The sequence below is a fragment of the Gadus morhua genome, chromosome 3, assembly GCF_902167405.1.
Source record: "Gadus morhua chromosome 3, gadMor3.0, whole genome shotgun sequence".
In the NCBI taxonomy this organism is placed as follows: Eukaryota; Metazoa; Chordata; class Actinopteri; order Gadiformes; family Gadidae; genus Gadus; species Gadus morhua.
Genome location: NC_044050.1, coordinates 13,845,551 through 13,863,448, shown reverse-complemented (window position 1 = coordinate 13,863,448; position 17,898 = coordinate 13,845,551). Strand labels below are relative to the sequence as shown.

The 17,898-nt window shown below is 45.0% G+C and overlaps 1 protein-coding gene and 1 long non-coding RNA gene across 2 annotated transcripts; both read right to left on the bottom strand.

Moving 5' to 3' along the window:
* Positions 1-6,346: 6,346 nt before the first annotated feature.
* Positions 6,347-13,202, bottom strand: LOC115540997 (uncharacterized). Its single transcript, XM_030352707.1, has 8 exons — positions 10,646-13,202; positions 9,741-10,109; positions 9,309-9,524; positions 8,919-9,179; positions 8,648-8,741; positions 8,501-8,558; positions 7,764-7,999; positions 6,347-7,683 (listed from the first exon to the last, which is right to left on the bottom strand). The coding sequence occupies exons 1-8, from the start codon at positions 10,683-10,685 to the stop codon at positions 7,605-7,607; spliced, it is 1,353 nt and encodes a 450-aa protein (XP_030208567.1). The 5' UTR covers positions 10,686-13,202; the 3' UTR covers positions 6,347-7,604.
* Positions 13,203-13,669: 467 nt separating this feature from the next.
* LOC115541014 (uncharacterized) lies at positions 13,670-15,972 on the bottom strand. Its single transcript, XR_003976251.1, has 4 exons — positions 15,815-15,972; positions 14,783-15,163; positions 13,946-14,042; positions 13,670-13,777 (listed from the first exon to the last, which is right to left on the bottom strand). It is a non-coding gene; the product is annotated as an uncharacterized LOC115541014 (long non-coding RNA).
* Between the last annotated feature and the right edge of the window lie 1,926 nt (positions 15,973-17,898).

The window sequence follows — 17,898 nt, the reverse complement described above, 5'->3', positions numbered from 1 at the left end:
CCAATCCAACTGCGCATGCTCCGTGTGACGGTCTAATAACTGATGTTGATATCATTACAGATAACACTTGTTTTTACTTTATATTTGTATTGTATTTAATTGTTTAATCAAATTTAGCAAGTAAACTGAGTGTTTAAAGCAGGTCAAGGACGAAATAGCACAATACAGATAACGGATCGCTAGATAGAAGGTTTGCGAATGTTCACGTCATTCGACGCGATCGTCCGTTGCCAGGCAACGGACGAAGCGATCATCTGTTGCCAGGCAGATTTGGAGTGGATTACGTATGGATGACGCGCCCGGTACATATTTGGCAGCCGGTACAAATTTAGTGTGACAGCTGCCTTTCAGGTCCTGGAAAGCCTGTTCACACTCCTCTGTCCAAACCAGCTTGTTGGCGCTTGATTTGCGAGTGAGGTTGGTCAGCACTGCAGCCCTAGTAGAAAAGTTGGGTATGAACCACCGGTACCACCCCACTAAGCCCAGGAAGGAACGCACTCCCTTCTTGGTTGTGGGTGGCGGGCAGCCTTGGACGGCCTCCACCTTGTTCACCTGAGGTTTAATGTTACCGCCTCCAAGAACATACCCCAGGTAGCAAACCTCAGGTCTGGCCAGCTGGCACTTGCTGGCATTGACCACCAGCCCGGCAGCCTTGATCCTCTGGAACACATCAGCCAGGTGGGTCAAATGGTCATCCCATTATGAGTTGTGGATGATCACATCATCGATGTAGGCAGCGGCGTAGCTTTCAGCCCCCCTCAGCACCTGGTCCATCATGCACTGAAAGGTCGCCGCCGCTCCATGTAACCCGAACGGCATGGTGGTGAAGTGAAATAGCCCGGTTGGAGCCCTGAAGGCGGTCAGCTCCTGGGCCTCAGGCGTTAGCGGCACCTGCCAGTATCCTTTGCACAGGTCCAGTGTGCTAAGATACTGTGCTTTGCCGAGCCGTTCCACCAACTCATCCACCCTCGGCATAGGGTAAGGGTCGAAGGCAGAGATGGCGTTGAGCTTTCTGAAATCCACACAGAAGCGCAGCCCCCCGTCCTTCTTTGGGACGAGCACCACGGGGCTGCACCATTCGCTTCGTGATGGCACAATAACGCCCATCTCCAACATTGACTGGACCTCCTGCTTCAATGCAGGAATCAGCCTTGCAGGGGCCCTCAGTGAAGTCTGGCGGATTGGCCCTGGAGACGTCAGCTTAATGTTGTGGTGTATCAATGTCGTCCGTCCGGGCTCCTCCCGGAACAGACCCCCAGGGACAACCTGCAGGAGCTCCCTCTGCCGCCGGTTGGAAAGGTGCTCCACAGAGGGACGTGAGGCCTCGCCTCCGGCGGTGGGGAAGTACTGCTCCTTCAGTTCGTCCGCCTCGTCCACTCTGCGGGCCCACATCAGGTCGCTGGTGGCTCCCGGTCTGGATATCCACTCCTTGAGCTGTTTAATGTGGAACACCAGCTTTGGCTCCGTCGATCCAGCATGGCGATCTCATAGGTCACCGGGCCCATCTTGGGCAGCACTTCAAAGGGACCCTGCTACATAGCGAGCAGGCTGCTCTCTGAAGAAGGGAGCAGTAGGAGCACCTTTTGGCCTGGGTTGAAGGTATGACTGCGGGCGGTCCTGTCGTACCAGGTCTTTTGGCTCGCCTGGTCCTGCGCCAGGTTGTCGTGGGCCAGAGTGCTCAGCTCCTCCAACTTGTCTCTCATTTTGAGTACGTAGTCTAGATGTTGGTCGGTGGCTGAGGACTCTCTCCCATCCAGGCCTCTCTCAGGATATCCAGGGGACCCCTCACCTGACGTCCGTAGAGCAGCTCGAAGGGAGAGTAGCCGGTGGACGCTTGCGGGACTTCTCTGTAAGCAAAGAGAAGATAGGGCAGCCACTGGTCCCAATTATCTCCCGTGTCGCTCACATACTTCCGCAACATTGCCTTGAGCGTTTGGTTGAAGCGCTCAACCATTCCGTCAGTCTGAGGGGGGTAGGGCATAGTTCTAATGCCCCTGATCCCTAACAGTGAGTACACTTACTTCATGAACCCAGAGTGGAAGTTGGTGCCCTGATCTGTTTTGATCTCTCTAGGGATCCCCACCCATGAAAATAGCTGCATTAGACTATTCGCTACCTGTCTAGACTTGCTGTTTCTCAAGGGGAAAGCCTCAGGATAGCGAGTAGCATAGTCGCATATTACCAAGATGTACCTGTGGCCAGCCCTACTCCTGTCAAGGGGGCCTACAACATCCATAGCAATCCTAGTGAAGGGGACATCGATGATGGGGAGGTTAACTAGGGGTGCCTTCATGCCTCTTTTTGAACGGGAAGTGAGCTGGCAGGTTGGGCAGGATTTACAAAAAGCTACAACCTCCTGGTATACACCAGGCCAATAAAACCGGATAGCAATCCTGTCCAGGGCTTTCTGTTGCCCTAAGTGGCCTGACCAGGGAATACTGTGAGCTAGGTTCAGTACCTTAGCCTGCAGTAGCTTAGGAACTACCAGTTGCTCTCCCTCAGCACTTATACGTATCAGCCTTCCCTCTCTCAACACAAAGCATTCTTTTCCACACACTGCCGCCCTAGAAACATCCTCTTCGTTCCTCACTCTCTTGAAGTGCGCACTCAATGTGGCGTCATCTCTCTGCACCTGCCCAAAGTCCGTAACCTCCACCACACTCACATCTAGTGGTGGTAGGGGTAGCTGCTCCTGTACTAGAGTTCCTAAAACTTTTTCCCTCCTCTTAACTGACTTGGGTTTCATATCCTTCCCCCCTGAGCAACCTACAGGAAAGGGTAACTCCTGCCACGAAGCTGCATCCGTGGCGTTAGCCTTAGCTTGAGCTCTAGTTACCACACAACTGCTCGCTTGGGGTAAGTGACGCTGCAATAACTCTGCCAACACAGGCACGTCCTGTCCTAGCACCACAGGGTAAGGACAGTTATCCATCATGCCGACATTCAGTAAGTAAGACTGACCTTCATTCTCCACCTGTACGTCAGGCGTATGGTGCTCACTCTCGTCACCGTGTATACAACGTACCTTGACGCTCCCCAGTCCCACTAACCCCTCTGTACCCAGACATGCTCTTTGGACAAATGTCTGGCTACTGCCTGAATCTATTAGGGCTTTCCACACCTTCCCCCCGATTCTGACGGGCACTAAAGCATCCCTAGAGCTAGGGGTTGCCTTAGTAGAACCATTGCATGGGGTGTAACATAATTTGGCATCTTTAGTGGGCGCTAAAGGGCACTCTGGTTTGATATGGCCAGGCTGTCCGCGGTTATGGCAGATTATTTTATACCTAGGCTTACTGGGCTGATTGGGCTGCTGGGGATTACTATTGGGGCTACTAAGTCCCCTGAACTCACGACCACCACCCCCAGACTTACCAGACGGCTTCCGGTCAAAGTCCCGCTGGGCGTCTTAGCTGCGTCAGTTCATTGTCTCTTGGTTCCCGCCTTGGTAACCTTTCCTGTGTCGGCGGGCAGCGATGAAAGCCTCCGCCAGTTCAGCGGCTTGCTTAGAGGACTGTGGGTTATGTTCTTTAACCCACACTCTCAGTTCCGGGCTCAGTATACGGAGAAACTGCTCCAGAATGATTATATCTCCAATCTGCTCTTTAGTCTTCTCCGCGGGGCAAATCCACTTTTGAAGTTCCCTCGCCGTCTCATCCTCCAGGAAGCCCATGGAGCGGAATCTGTGACGATAGGCCTCTGGGTCAATTTCATACTTTGTCAAGATGGCTTGTTTCACCTTGGCATAGTCTCTGGTGTCCAGTATGTCCATTGCCACATAAGCAGCACGGGCCTTCCCTGACAACAGGGGTACAAGATACAGTGCCCAACTTTCCACTGGCCACTGGTTTGCGAGAGCAATCCTCTCAAACGTGGTTAAATAATGTTCAATGTCCTCATTTTCCGCGTATGGGGTCATCTTGGGTGGACTCCATCTGAACGGCGCCGGAGGGAGATAGGGCCTTGGAGTATCCGAGAGAGGGCTGGATGAACGTGAACTTACGTCCGGCCGGGGTATGCTGCTGGCGGGACGTGACGTCCTCGGCGATGAGCCCAGATGAGGATTTTGCAAAGGAGCAAAGTCGGGCGCACGGTGTGCCTCTTCCTCTTCTTCTCGGGACTGACGATCCAAGCTTCCGGTGCCCACCAGTGTTTGCAGTTGTTGGAACTGGTGCTCTAGTGATCGCCATCTTTGATTCTGTAGCTCCGCCTCCCGCTCCTGTCGCTCCTCCCTGGTTTGCTGGACCTGGAAGAAGGATCTTATTGCAGACTCGATCCGGCTTATTCGGTCCTCTGGGGGGGCTGAATGTGGCCTGGGCTGGGTTTCCCCAACCGGAGCTGAAGAGGGCGCCGACGGGGCGGCTGACGTTGCAACGGTCCGGAGATTGGTACATACCAATCCCTCAAATATCGGCGGGGGTGTTTATATCAATCAACTAAATATGCATCAAAACTGGTCAAAACAAACGTATCTTCAATGAATTAAACTACATCACCTTAGTTATTATTCGTGCGTGCATACCCGCCACTACTTACAAAGTATATGTTCAAACAAAGATCATTGATTTTGCGGAGACGCAACGGCGTCACTCGCACACGCCCAGCACCATATAGCTGTCCCCAGTCGGGCGCGCGCTTCCTAGAAGCCGCATGGATCGCACAGCTGACCACGGCGGTGAGCAGTTCTCCTTTTTTACCACTCAATAAGCGAACCCGCCCAAAATCGCATAATTCAACAAACCCCAAACAATGTGCAGACAATATGCAGAAACTTGATTACTGGTGATTACTCTTGCATGTCAGATAAATGCCCAGGTGCGGCCTCAATACGGACAATACGTGAGGACGCGCCAATTGCCGCGTCATCACAGTGCAACTCTTTAAGTAGATTTAACAAACAAAGATCATCGTGATAATATTTATATTTTGAAATTGTGGCGCAACACTATATTTCCTCAAGCACATTAAAAAGCCTTTCTATAACTTCAATGACTCAGCTTCCAATTAATTCTTTACATTTTCAGCAAATCAATTAATTTGAACATAAAATAGGTATTTTCAGAAATCATATTAACACAAATTGTGTTTCAGTTCTGAAACTATTGTGCCATTTATGTGCCCTGCTAATACGAGACGCCTCAGTGATTACGGACGGTCAAGCTTCCGCGTGTTCCCGACAGCAATCGTTCATGTCGACAGGATTACCGCCGCCATCTGTTCGGACGTGGAACATAGGTTCTGTGTTTGTAGCCTATCACCTACTGTCCTTTTGCTTTTATTCATGAGAAGCACATTGTATTGCCACTGTATGGAAACCTACACTTGCCCTTATCTAGACCTGGTTTACCAGTAGCCTACACAAGTCGATGCCAACAGACGGTTACAACTTCAATCAATAGTAAAGTGTAGACGTGGCAAAAAAATATGTGATATAATGGTTGATTATTTTATATTGAGTAAAACTTTCGCACCGGTCAAAACCTTTGCCTTGTGGTCCGTCATGTTCATGCACCTCACTAGAAAACATAAGGCTACTTCACCAACTGGGCAACTCTGTTAGCAAAATCTGGCCCCGGTTGCTTAAAGGAGAGCGTCAGCAGGTGTCTTCACGAAATAAAATGTCCCAATAATTCCCAGCGATCTGAACGAGCCACAAGTCTTACGAAGTACTGATCCAGCCTAACTGTAGAGATGGATGGCCGGGGAGATGGACTGATACATTGCAGCCAGCCACTTCCCGATACCGTCATTTTGTACCGGCATTCTTACTCCCCCTTGTTGACCTAGCGATCAGGAGTCGCCCAATGCATATTAATCATGCATTTGATACATTTTGTAATTGTATGTTTTGTGGAAAACTGGCGTCTCTGCTGCTTAAACCAAAAAGGTATGTTTATTCAATCCATTATGGTGTGGATTCCAACAAGCCGACAAAAACAGCATGGAGGAATCCACAGTCCCGTCCATCCGGTTGGAATCACGTCACGATCACTAGAACCGGGAGACTCCTGAATGAGTGTTGGCTTCTCCACCTGCTCCTCAGGTGCTCAGCATCCTACTGATAGGAGCTGGCAAATGCGCTCACTGGCACCATCTGTTGGAATCGGTGGTACACCTTCTCTACCTCCTGCCCCCTGGGCCTCAATGGGCTTTGTGCAAGACCCGGTTTGCAACAATATATTTAGCAGTATGTATTTTAATGTATTCAAATCTCCAATTTTTTCATGCAATACTAAATTTAGATTAATTTGGTTCAATTGAAAGCCCTAGATCCTATCAACGAGTAGACGTGACCTTATAGCAACGCATACACATGACCCTTGTAACAAATTGATAATACCCCAGGAACAAGGCAAGGCAACTTTATTTAAATAGCAATTTTCGTACATGAGGCAGACGACTGCTTCATACAATGTTTCTATGTGCAACAACATGTAGACTAATGACTACCTAACACTACCTAGAAGGAAGGTTCCCCCAGTAATCACCCTATCCATAGTGATAATCCCAGTGGTAATAATTAGTTACAATCCAAGCAAAAGTCCACAGCAATTGTTACGTAAATTAAGCACATAAGATGTAATTACAACACACAGCCACAAGGGAGCAGGATCAAACATAGCCTACAAGCTGTAATATCTACCCCAGCCACAGAAGGCAACATCTTTAAGGCAGACGCGTAAGCCGGAGCTTAGACGTCACATAGGCCACGCCCAATTCACATAGGCCACGCCTACTTGATACAAGCGCATCGCCAGGAACCAGATGAGGTCAGAAACATATGGCAGACCCTTTGAGAGCCCCGGGGCAAGCGCAGGGGCTAGAAGAGGCTCTGCTGTTTGTCGCTCCTTTTGCTTCATAGTAACCATACCGAAATACTTTAACAAATAAAGTGAGGGTTAGGGTTTAGGCTACTTTCTTCAAGAACACGACAGAATAATCCAGTGATAATCCATCATAATAATGAGCTTTTATTTATTATTTATTATCGTAATGTCGATTACAGGATCACACCACTCAAAACAATGATTACTAAAATGCAAATATCAACTTTTACTGATATAGAAGTAGTCAGTGTACAGACTTGTAATATAAACTATACAGCACCCATCCAATCAAAGGCACTGTGGTTCCGTTTGGGTCTCAAATGTTTCTGATTCACTGGCTGAATACAGTTCTTTGTGACTTAATTGTCGAAATGTATTAAAATGGGGAAAATATATTTTCTGTAGAAGAATGATTTAGTGCAGAGAGGAGATGGCTATGATGGTTAGATCACAATGACCGGTATTGTTATTTAAGACCCTTACAGGTGCAGTACAATCAAGGAACAAGCAGATAGAAGCGATGAAGCGGAGCAACGTCAACAAGAGCAACAGTCACGCGTTAAAATGTGACCTCGCTCGTGGCCTTCACAAGTGGAACAATTAAGTAAATAAGTAAAAATAACAAAAAAAATCCTCAGATCTTGTATAACCATTGGTGGCAAGTATTCAGCAAAGGAAATTAAGCACCATAGGACATACAGCAAACAATCAGCCAGCGTATTTTCCTGTTTAAACTGAACGATGAGACACTATCCCACTATTGAAATCCTGCTGCCGCTACTGGTTCACGTTCACCCCCTGGGTTTTTTTTTTGTCCTTATCTGAGGTTTTTCCAGTTTCTCTCTGGTCACAGGCCCTGTAAAGGGGACAGGGGACATATTAACTTCAGCCACCTTGTTGTCTATTTTCTCTTTAGAAATACCAAGAGAAGCTTACTCAGTCACAGCGTTGTGTCTTTTGAAGTTGACCACAGAGTAAAGGACCTCATCCGTCTGATCTGATTGGACACAGGAGCCAGCCAAACAGCGAGGCACTTCCTGGTTCTCTGAGTGAGAGATGTGGACGCTGGCATAGTGAAGGTCATCCTGATCTTCTATTAGTTCTCTCTGTACTGCAGGAGCTGAGCTAATGGTCAGAGCTGAGAGGTTGTCATACACCGGAACAGGAAATGGCTGAAGGGGAGTGAGAACAGAAGGGTGCATTAAGAAGACACTTTAAACTTCTGAAGACATGTGTTTCCGGTTCATTAAGAGACCCGGGGGTGACTAGTGGTACCCACCATGTAGGCTGATGTAGGCTGCACTTCAAATCCTTCCGACATCCTTTGTCTTTTCTGAGTCAAGTTTGTGCTCTAGATCCCTCACCCAATTAGCAAACATTGCTTTGTCAAGTCCTGACTCTTAACTTAAGAGACTCAACTTAGGTTTCTATTCTCAGTTGACCACACCATACAATAGTTGACAGGTGTCATTGCAACACTGCCCCACAGAAAGTATACACCCAAGACCGATTACTCTAGTGACTGTGGATGTACAGTATCTCCTAGTTACAGAAAAGGAAACTTGCTAAGGAAACTAGATGACACCTGTGCGGTCTTGTGTTGTGGTCAGGTAATTTCCACTGTGTGTCTTAGTGAAGGATGGTTAAGTAATAAAAGGCTTCCTGTGTCTCACCTCCTCGATGGTTTCTGTACTCCCTCCCTGTCCACTGGTTCTGGAGGCCCTCTTTGTTCTGGTGAAGAGAACAGAAATATAAAGAAGCAACAGGAGAAGGGAAGGAGTTTCATAAAGAAAGAGAGAAAGAGATAGAGCGTATCTCACCTCATCCAGAGGAAGACTAGGAGGAGTATGGTGGCCAGTAAGACACCAATGGTTCCTACTGCTACTGCTGTTGTCTGTGATGATGATGTCAACTCTGGAACATAGTCATATGAATTTAGACACTGATAAGAAACTGTTAAATTAGTAGGCCAATAATGAACTGTGTGCCCATTACTGGCGAAGTAGTGAGACTTGGCTTATTCATACCCTGTGAGTGTCTGTCTGTGTGTGTGTGTCTCTGTGTTTGTGTTTGTTCTAAGTAGGCAATTACCTATCACATCAATGAACAAAAAGGTGGAATTATGACGTCCAATTGCATTACAGGGTTGGCAGTAATAGTTTCCTCCAAGCTCAGATGTGATATTAGTGATTGTGTAATTCTGTCCTGATTGTCCCACTGAGTCTTCATGTTCCTTGAACCAGGTGTAGTTAGCTGATGGGTTGGCATCACTGCTGCAGCTCAGAGTCACTGAGCTGCCCTCCTCTATTTCCCCGGAGGGACTCATGGTCACTGAGGGGGTCTTTGGAGCGTCTGTTAAATTAATTAATAGATAAAATGCCAACAGTTTGAGTCTATTCTTAGTACATCTACATGTATTTCTGTGCCCTAAAAACTCCATTACATCTGGTATCATGTCAGTGTACTGTGGAGTTGACTTACACACTAAAGGAGAGTGGAGATGTTTGTATCCTTCAACAGCACATGAATAGTTGTCTTCAGAACTAATGTTGCCTTTGTAGTAGATCCCCTGTTCTACATACTGTCCATTCCTGAACCAGATGTAGGTAAAACCACCAGCTAGACTACACATACTGCGACATGTCATCTTTGCCCTGGTAGGATGAGTAGAGGAAGGAAAGGACACCTTCACCTGGTCTGAAAATGAAATATACAGTTAATAACAGTAATTAAGATTACACTCAAGACAATCCTGCAAGAACACAAAAAGCGAAAAATACACACAAACAGACACACAGACAGACACACAGAAACACACACACACACACACACACACACACACACACACACACACACACACACACACACACACACACACACACACTAACACACAAATTAGTTATTTAAGTTTACCTGTCACAGATAACATCACTCCAGGGAGCCCAGTATATTTCCCAACTTCTAAGTTTGTTATGAACCTGAACTTGTACTCAGCAGAATCAGTCTGTCTCAAGTCTTTGATTCTCAAGGTACATGTTCCATTACAGCTGGACAAATGACATCTTATCGTTCCGCAGCTGGTTTCAACACGACCTGCGTAGTCAGCATCATTTGTCAGATTAACTGGCATATTGCTCTCTTCTTTAGTAAACCACAGTTTTTTGACGCTGTAATCGTTGTTATAAGGGAATTCATAGGTGCAGTGGATGTCAACCGTTGATTCTCTTAATGCGCAGACATCAGTAGGTGTGTAAGTAACTGCATAGTCATTACTCTGGAGCGCTGTAAAAAAGAAAAGAAAAAACATCTAATTTGGAATGAACAAGACACAGAGGCTCCGCTGATGAAAAAACATTTGTTAGATTGGAAACCATGTTGGCTTCTGACCTTCGACTGGATGCTGTATGCAAAAATAAACCAACTGAATTATCCATCATTGTTGCAAATTATTCAGGATAACCGCCGGGCAACCAGGAAAATATATATTCTGTCAAATAACTCACTTTGTAGTTTTCTGATCTCCAAAGACGACATACTATTACTATTATATTATATAACTATTACTACAAGGGGCTGTATACAACTTGCATTGATTTGGTATCCACCACAAAGGCTAATGACCTCAACTCTGATATATAAAGTGGACCTTTCCCTTTTCTATGAGTCATCTTAACCAAACACAGCATTCAAGATGTTGCTTCTTTAATGTCAAATCTGTTACCAACATGCTTTGGCCCTCTCATTATTCCAGTTGCTTGGTTCTCATGGCACTCAGTGAAACAGTTAAACTAAATGTAAACAATACACAGTAAATGTACCTGGTAATGACAGAAGGATAGCTAGAAATGGCAAATTCATAGTTCTCTGGTCCTCTCCTCTCTCACTTTGTTGTTCTGGTGAGATATTTAAACTCACCTGCAGCTAAAAAAAAAAGAGATCAAATTTCAAAAGTACATAAAAGGAAAAATACATCAGTATGAAAAAAACAAAACATTGGTATTTAATGGTATTTAAACCGAGAAAACCAAAATACTTATCTTGATAGGATTTGTAGTCATCAATATATGAACTAAATTGTTAACAGTGAAATTAAAATACAAACAAAGTTTTGGTCTTACTGTAGAAGAGAAGCTAGTCTGATGTGTTTGCCAGTTCAGCATGTACTAAGCTGAACAAGAAAAAGGAAACTTTCAAACCTTCCTCTTCTTTTCATAATCAGCAGCAGTATTAACAAGAAGGGTTTGGACTTCCAGGCCCGGAGCATTGAATCAACTTAAGAACACAGTGGCACAAAGTTCCTTCTTGTTTTATCTTCTGCTATTTTCATCTTTATCTACTTCTCTTCTTTTTATTTCTCTATTTTTTTTTTACAGATATTTGTACTTACTTTTTTTAATAGTTAATTTACAAAACAGGATGAAATCGTATTTTCAGCTAAAAACATAAAACTTTTGAACAGTTTTCTACACAGCTTACTAGTTGGTTAAACTGGCTAATGTGAGCTTGACGTCATCTCTAGCAAAATCATCCACGTAGTGATTAGTGAGGGGTACTGTGTTGTTGATATGGTTAATATGGAAGTGGCCTGAGTAGAACAATATGTGTTCCTTTCCTTAGAGAACTACCTCACCCTGGTACTTATCTCTAAGCATGTGTATTCTTTTTTAACTGATCACTTCAACCTTAACTCTCTGAATATCTGTAGTGGGTAAAATGCACCTTTACAATTAACAGAAAATCAATTGTAATACAAATTAATAGTCTGTCTGTCGACACTGAAAAATCATTTATTGGTATTGCTCTTAATAACAGTAACAGTCTGAAAGGCCCATGTTGTAGAATTCGAAATACTGGCTTAGAAATCTGGCAGCAACAATGTTAACATGTAAATGTCACAATCTTTATGTTAAGTTATGAGAAGTTAATAAGAGAGGAACATAAACAATCAAGAGTCTGTGGTGGGAGATATTTAGCACATATGCAGAAAACCATCACATAGCTGTCGTGGCTAGAAGAAAACCTTACTGCATACGGTTCTCCATGTCAGACCTAAAGCAATTCTCTTTTTTAGCATCAGAGCTGACAGTAGGCTAACTCTTGCAGGTTGACCACTAGGTATAGCTTTATTATTGCTAAAAGAAGGCTAACTCATTCAGGTGGACTTCCTTCTATGGTTGAATGAGGACCTTTCAAGCCAAAGCTTCAGGCTCAGTAGCCTACCACTATGCAGTGTATAATTGGATATGGTGTACAATGCTGATATGCTTTCTTTATCTGTCTTGTAATTTTATCTTGAAAAAAGAAATTAGCCTTAGTCACCCTGGGAGGCTGAAGTCCCCAAACTCTATAGAAATCCCAAGAGAGGCTTACTCAGCCACAGCGTTGTGACGTACGCCATCTCTACCTGGTTCTCCAGCTGCAGTGTGGCGGACAAAAAGGCCCTGCAAAGAGTGGTGAGATCAGCGGAAAAGGTCATTGGAGCCTCACTTCCCTCTGTCCAGGACATATTCCTAAGCCGCTGCAGGAATAGGGCCCAGAAAATAGTGAGAGACCCCTCTCACCCTCTGAACAGCTTCTTTCAGCTCCTACCCTACAAGAAGCGCTATCGCAGCTTAAGATGCTCCACCACCAGGCTGCAGAACAGCTTCCTGCCTCAAGCTGTCAGGATGCTCAATGCACCAGCGTCATAGATCTTCTCACTGGACTTTATTCATTATTTATTTATTTATTCATCATTGGGACGTTTGTTTGAAATGTATGTGTACTTGATCTTGATCCCGGAGAAACGCCTTCTCGTTTTGTTGTTCAATCAACAAAATTACAATAAATTTGATTTGATTTGTGTGTTTTACAGTTGACCACAGAGTACAGGACCTGCTGTCTCTGATTTGATTGGACAAGGCAGCTCCTGAAGCTCTATTGGTTCTCTCTGTGCTGAAGGGGCGGAGCTATGGGTCAGAATTATTTTCATACACAGAAACAGGAAGTGTCTGAGCAGGAGAGAGGAAACAAGAGTACATTTTGGTTTTTGGTTAATTTGTCAACCCTTTTGGTGACTGATATTAACATCTGTGTGTTTTCACGCAGCCTAGAGTTGCCAGGGAAACAAAACATGCTGGCCTCTGAAATCCGATTCTGTCTGCCGTCATCTGGTGACCATAGGGGAGGAACATAGAATGACCCATACCATTATCTGGTGACCCTGACCACAGGGAAGGGTAGGAACAGGTCCTGTACCATGATAGTTTAGTCTTATACATCAGCTTAAAGGGATACTTCACCCATTTAGAACCGGCGTTCTATCATTATAAAATCGCTATTGTAATATAAAAAAATATATAAATAAATATCAGTCTAAACCAGTCTCCCCTTGGCCCTTTTTTTCTCATCTAATTTTCTCCCGAAATGACGTCAAATGACGCGTTTGACGTCATTTCGGGAGAAACCTCTTGTCCCGCTAGAAGGGCCGAGGACTACGACACACTTTTGGTGGAAAAAATGCCAATAAGGAATGAGAGGGGGCGGGAGCTCGCGTACTGAGGGGGAATGAGGGGGACGGGAGACCGACAGGTGGGCGGGGCAGCGAGCGCAATGCACTGTGGTAGTTGGAGGTTTTCTTACTTTGAGCCAGAGAGACCATGAAAACACTCTTTCTGCCTTTTTTCAGGCTAGGATGAACCGATTTCAATTTTTTTTTCACATTTATAATACATTGAATTATTTAATTCATAAAACCTCCATATTCCCACCGGTGAAGTATCTCTTTAAGTTTGGGTCAACACAGATCCCACACAGTGTCTGGCATAGTGAGACTTCTTCTAGTGGGAGGATTAGTAAAAGGATGGTTGAGTCAAAAGTCTTAATTTCTGTCCCTCTGCTCCTCCTCCACCTCGCCAACCTTCTCTGCTGCTTTCCCCTGGCCCGATGCTTCTCTGTCAGCCCTTTTTCTTCTGGTAAGAGAACAGAGAGAAAGAAGAAACAGAAGTGAATGGAAAACGAGAAAGGGGAAGAGGCAAACGGAGAGAGAGAGTTTCAGAGAGAAAGTGAGAGTTAGCAAGACAGATAGAGAGCTAGAGAGAGGGAGAGAGAGAGATATATATATATAAAGAATTTCTTACCTAATGAAAAGAAAAACAAGGAGTACTGTGGCCAATGAAACCACAACGATTCTGACATTGACTGATGTTGTCAGTGATGATGATGAAGGCGATGTCTCTGGAAAATACGAATATGAATTCAGACACTGACTGGGTTTAAATAGTTATATATATAATGCTAGGGCTAGGCTTGATCACTGGAGCTTATCAAGTATCATGAAGGAACAATGTGCAATTTGGAATGAGCAGGACTGCAGTTGTTTCAGCGTCATAAAGTCAGCTGTTGATGATCTGACCTGTTACTACCTTCAGACTTTGCCCCCATGTTTGTTATGTAATGTGTCTTTTGAGGCCCTAGGGCGCGGTAATATGTAAATGTATGATGACATAGTTAAAGAAGAAATGCATAATATATGTGTCCAGTTAGTTCCAAACTGCGACCTCACCGCTAGATGCTAGTATATTCTACACACTAGTCATCAATAACAATAAATCAATAAATAAACAATAAATCCCCCATCAAATTGGCACATTCCCCTGGGAACAACCCTGCAAATTGGTAAAGGTAGCACCACCATTATATACACTCTCGCAAATGATGGAAGTAGTATTTGAGGTCGCACAGATTTAATTTCGGGTGCATATGCCCTCCTCTATGGGTATATAATACATTCAGTAGCAAAGTGTGCGTGTATGTCTGTTTTAAAAGAATAATTACCCGTCATGTTAGTAAACAAAAAGAGGGATCATGATGTCCAATTGCACAATGAGCTTGGCAGTAATAGTTTCCTCACTCACACACACACACACACACACACACACACACACACACACACACACTAGTAATTTATAGTTTACCTGTGACAGATAGCATGACTCCAGGGTCACCAGTAAATTTCCCTCTTTCTATGTTTGTTATGAACATGAACTTGTACTCAGCAGAGTCACTCTGTGTCAGGTCTTTGATTCGCAGAGTACAAGTTCCCTTACAACTGAACCAGTTACAGCTTATCTCTCCATCGCTGTATTCAACACGTCCTGCATAGTCAGCATCATGTTTCAGGTTAACTGGCAGCTCGATCTCTCCTTTAGTAAACCACAGTGTTGTGACGTTGGTAGGGCGGAAATATCGGCCGTAAGGGTATCTATAGATACAGCTGATATTAACTGTTGATCCTCTTAAGGCGCTGATATTACTAGATGTGTAAGTAACTGCCCAACCAATTTTACCCTGTAGCGCTGAAAAAGAAAGAAGAAAAACATGTCATTGAGAATTGAACAATATACAGAGGCTCAACTGATGAAATGAAATGCATGATCACAAGATACACAAAGAAATGGAGGCTGTTAGGTGGAGCTTGAAACTACAGATACATGCGGACCACTGAGCTGTGAGAGGAACGTTCAAGAACATAATGAGACCAACATTATACAGCTAGTGATAGAGCTAGTGATACAGCTAGCGACAGAGCAAGCGAGACAGCTGGTAATCGAGCTAGTGACACAGCTAGTGATAGAGCTACTGTTAAAGCTAGCTAAACAGCTGGTGATACCTAACCGAGCAGGGAGATCTGTCATTTACAGATGTAAAGTGAGATCCATGTCTTAGTGAAATTCAACATAAAAAATCTGGCACAAGCGTGGGTGGGCTATTGATGGAACAAGGGAAGGTCATTTCCTAATTAAGAAAAAAACGTGTCTCCGCCCACTATTATAAATGTTCATGTTGTACAATTTTTTTTTTGTTATGATCTGAAATTGTTTGTACTTGAAGGTTATTCAAAGTTATATAAATTATTAATCGATTAATAGTAGGTTACATAAAGCTTTAAATAATATAAGTGCAAAAGCTTTGGAAAAATTCAACGTGTGTAATGTAAAGGTACCAACCTGGTAATGACAGGAGGAAAGCTAGAAATCCTCTTGCTGCTGATCTTGAATACATAGTTAGTCCTATCTCTCTCACTTGCCTGTTGTGGGGAGATATTTCAAGACACCTGCAGCTAAAGGTTCATTAAAAGAGGAAATATCAGTTTGTAATCCACAACAATGTTAATGGTGGCTTTAGTTGAGGAAATACATAGAAAAATACTTCCTTCCTCTTTTGCCATGACGTACTTGGAAATACTGGGCTAGGTCAACAGATGTTTGGGACTACAATGACCAGTACAAGGTTCCTTCTTGTTTTTTATTTTTACTTTATTTACTATGAGTCCTCTCTCCTTACTGTGCTTTGTGCACACACGTACACAACCAACCTGCAGGTCACCCAGTAACAGACGGTTCTGTAATGACATGACACAATGGTTCTTAACTTATCACTTTAGATGTGCGGTCCCTCAAAACAAAAGCCTTCTTTTTTAATTATTCCATCTTTTGTAATATTAATTAATTTGTATTGCTCTTAATCACAGTTAGTCTCAAAGGGCTTCACTGGCCAATATTATAGGTCACTAAATACTGTGTCTGTTGAATAATCAAAGCTAAACATCTACTTCCTTTAAAAGTGTGTGTTTCTAGCAGACGCAACCATAGATGGAGATAACAAAGTAAATTCAATCAATCAATCAATCGATCATTTTAGAATTGTAATTCAAACTTCACAGCGCATATCCTTTTCAAGGCATATTAACCCAAAAATCTCTCTTTAGTTGAAGCGGTTATGTTTGTGACACCGTCCATTCTAAGACCAAGTGGGACCCAGTCTCTCATTCATTCATCAGCTTCCGTTATACCGACCTCGGTTCTCCAGACGATCCTCGCCAGATCATAACAGACTTGGAACAGTTCGTATCGCCTTGTGGCCTGTCTGTACAATCCTCCTTTCTGAAGAATTATCCTGTCCTACCAACCTAACCCGTGTTTCCTTGTTCCGCAGTTCCATGCTCCTCTGCTCCTCCGTCAGGACTCACCTGGACCCTGTTTCCCAACATTCTCCAGCCCCCCCGGATTCTCAATGAACTCCTCTGTTCAAACTTACTTGGTCTACCCTGCGTTGTTTTTTTGGGTCCACTACCTTCCCCCTTTATCACCGGGTTTTCTACCATCCCGGTCGCGGCCAGGACGCCTCGAGACGACTCCTCTCCCTCCGACAAGGCCCCCGCAGAGTGGACACCATGACCGTTCTGGAATGCTCTCCACGACACCCTGAAGGACTTGGAGCAGCTGATCCAACTGGTCATCCGGAAGGATATCCACGTCCGGGAATGGGAGAGGTCTTTCCGTGCTCCGCCTTCGCTGCCCTCCCGCCACTGCCCCCCGTCCCTATCATTTATCTGGTGCCAGCTCTCCACTGACCACCGCTATCCGTCTCCTACCCCGCGATGACGTCACGGGCCCCACCAAGGGTCTCTGATTCCCCCCCGAAACATCCGGAGCCATGCTGAGCCGGAACCGATGGAATTGGGGTGGGCCCGCCTGTCTCAGGAGAAACGTAACCACCGGGTAAGGAGCCAGGTCTGTCTATACTGAGGCCAGGAGGGACACTTCTCTCTATCCTGCCCCTTACTACCAGAAAGCGAACCGGCTCGTCCTTAACTCGTCCTTTGTCCCTATCACTCCCATCCCCAGCTCTTTGCTACCCTCTGGGTGCAGGGCCCCTCCAACTCTCTGCTCTCCTCTACTCTGGCGAGGACAACAGTTTTATTGATAAGAGGGTAATAGAAAAATTAGGGATCGAAACCCAAGCCCTGGATATCCCGCTGGGAGTGCGAACGGTTTGCGCTTAAAACTGTTGGAGCTGAAGACCGTCCACCTGGACCTGCGGTTGTTGACTCTCCCCATACCCAGTTAGTTTTAGGGTACCCCTTGTTCGACAAGCACAATCCCCACATAGATTGGCCCACAAGCAGCCTCACCACTTGGAGCATATACTGTCACACCCACTGTCTTCACTACATTGACCCCCCCGGAACCTCTGTGCCTGTGGTCTATCATGATCTCGCTTTAGTGTTCAGCAAACATCACAGACAACA

Bases quoted from the DNA above. Each gene is read 5' to 3' on its own strand.
- LOC115540997 (XM_030352707.1), bottom strand. From the start codon at position 10,685: ATGAATTTGCCATTTCTAGCTATCCTTCTGTCATTACCAG. The intron at 8,742-8,918 runs GTAATTGCCTAC...ACTATGTTCCAG, and splicing joins TTTGTTCATTGATGTGATAG to AGTTGACATCATCATCACAG. The intron at 8,000-8,500 runs GTGAGACACAGG...ACTCCCCTTCAG, and splicing joins GTACAGAAACCATCGAGGAG to CCATTTCCTGTTCCGGTGTA.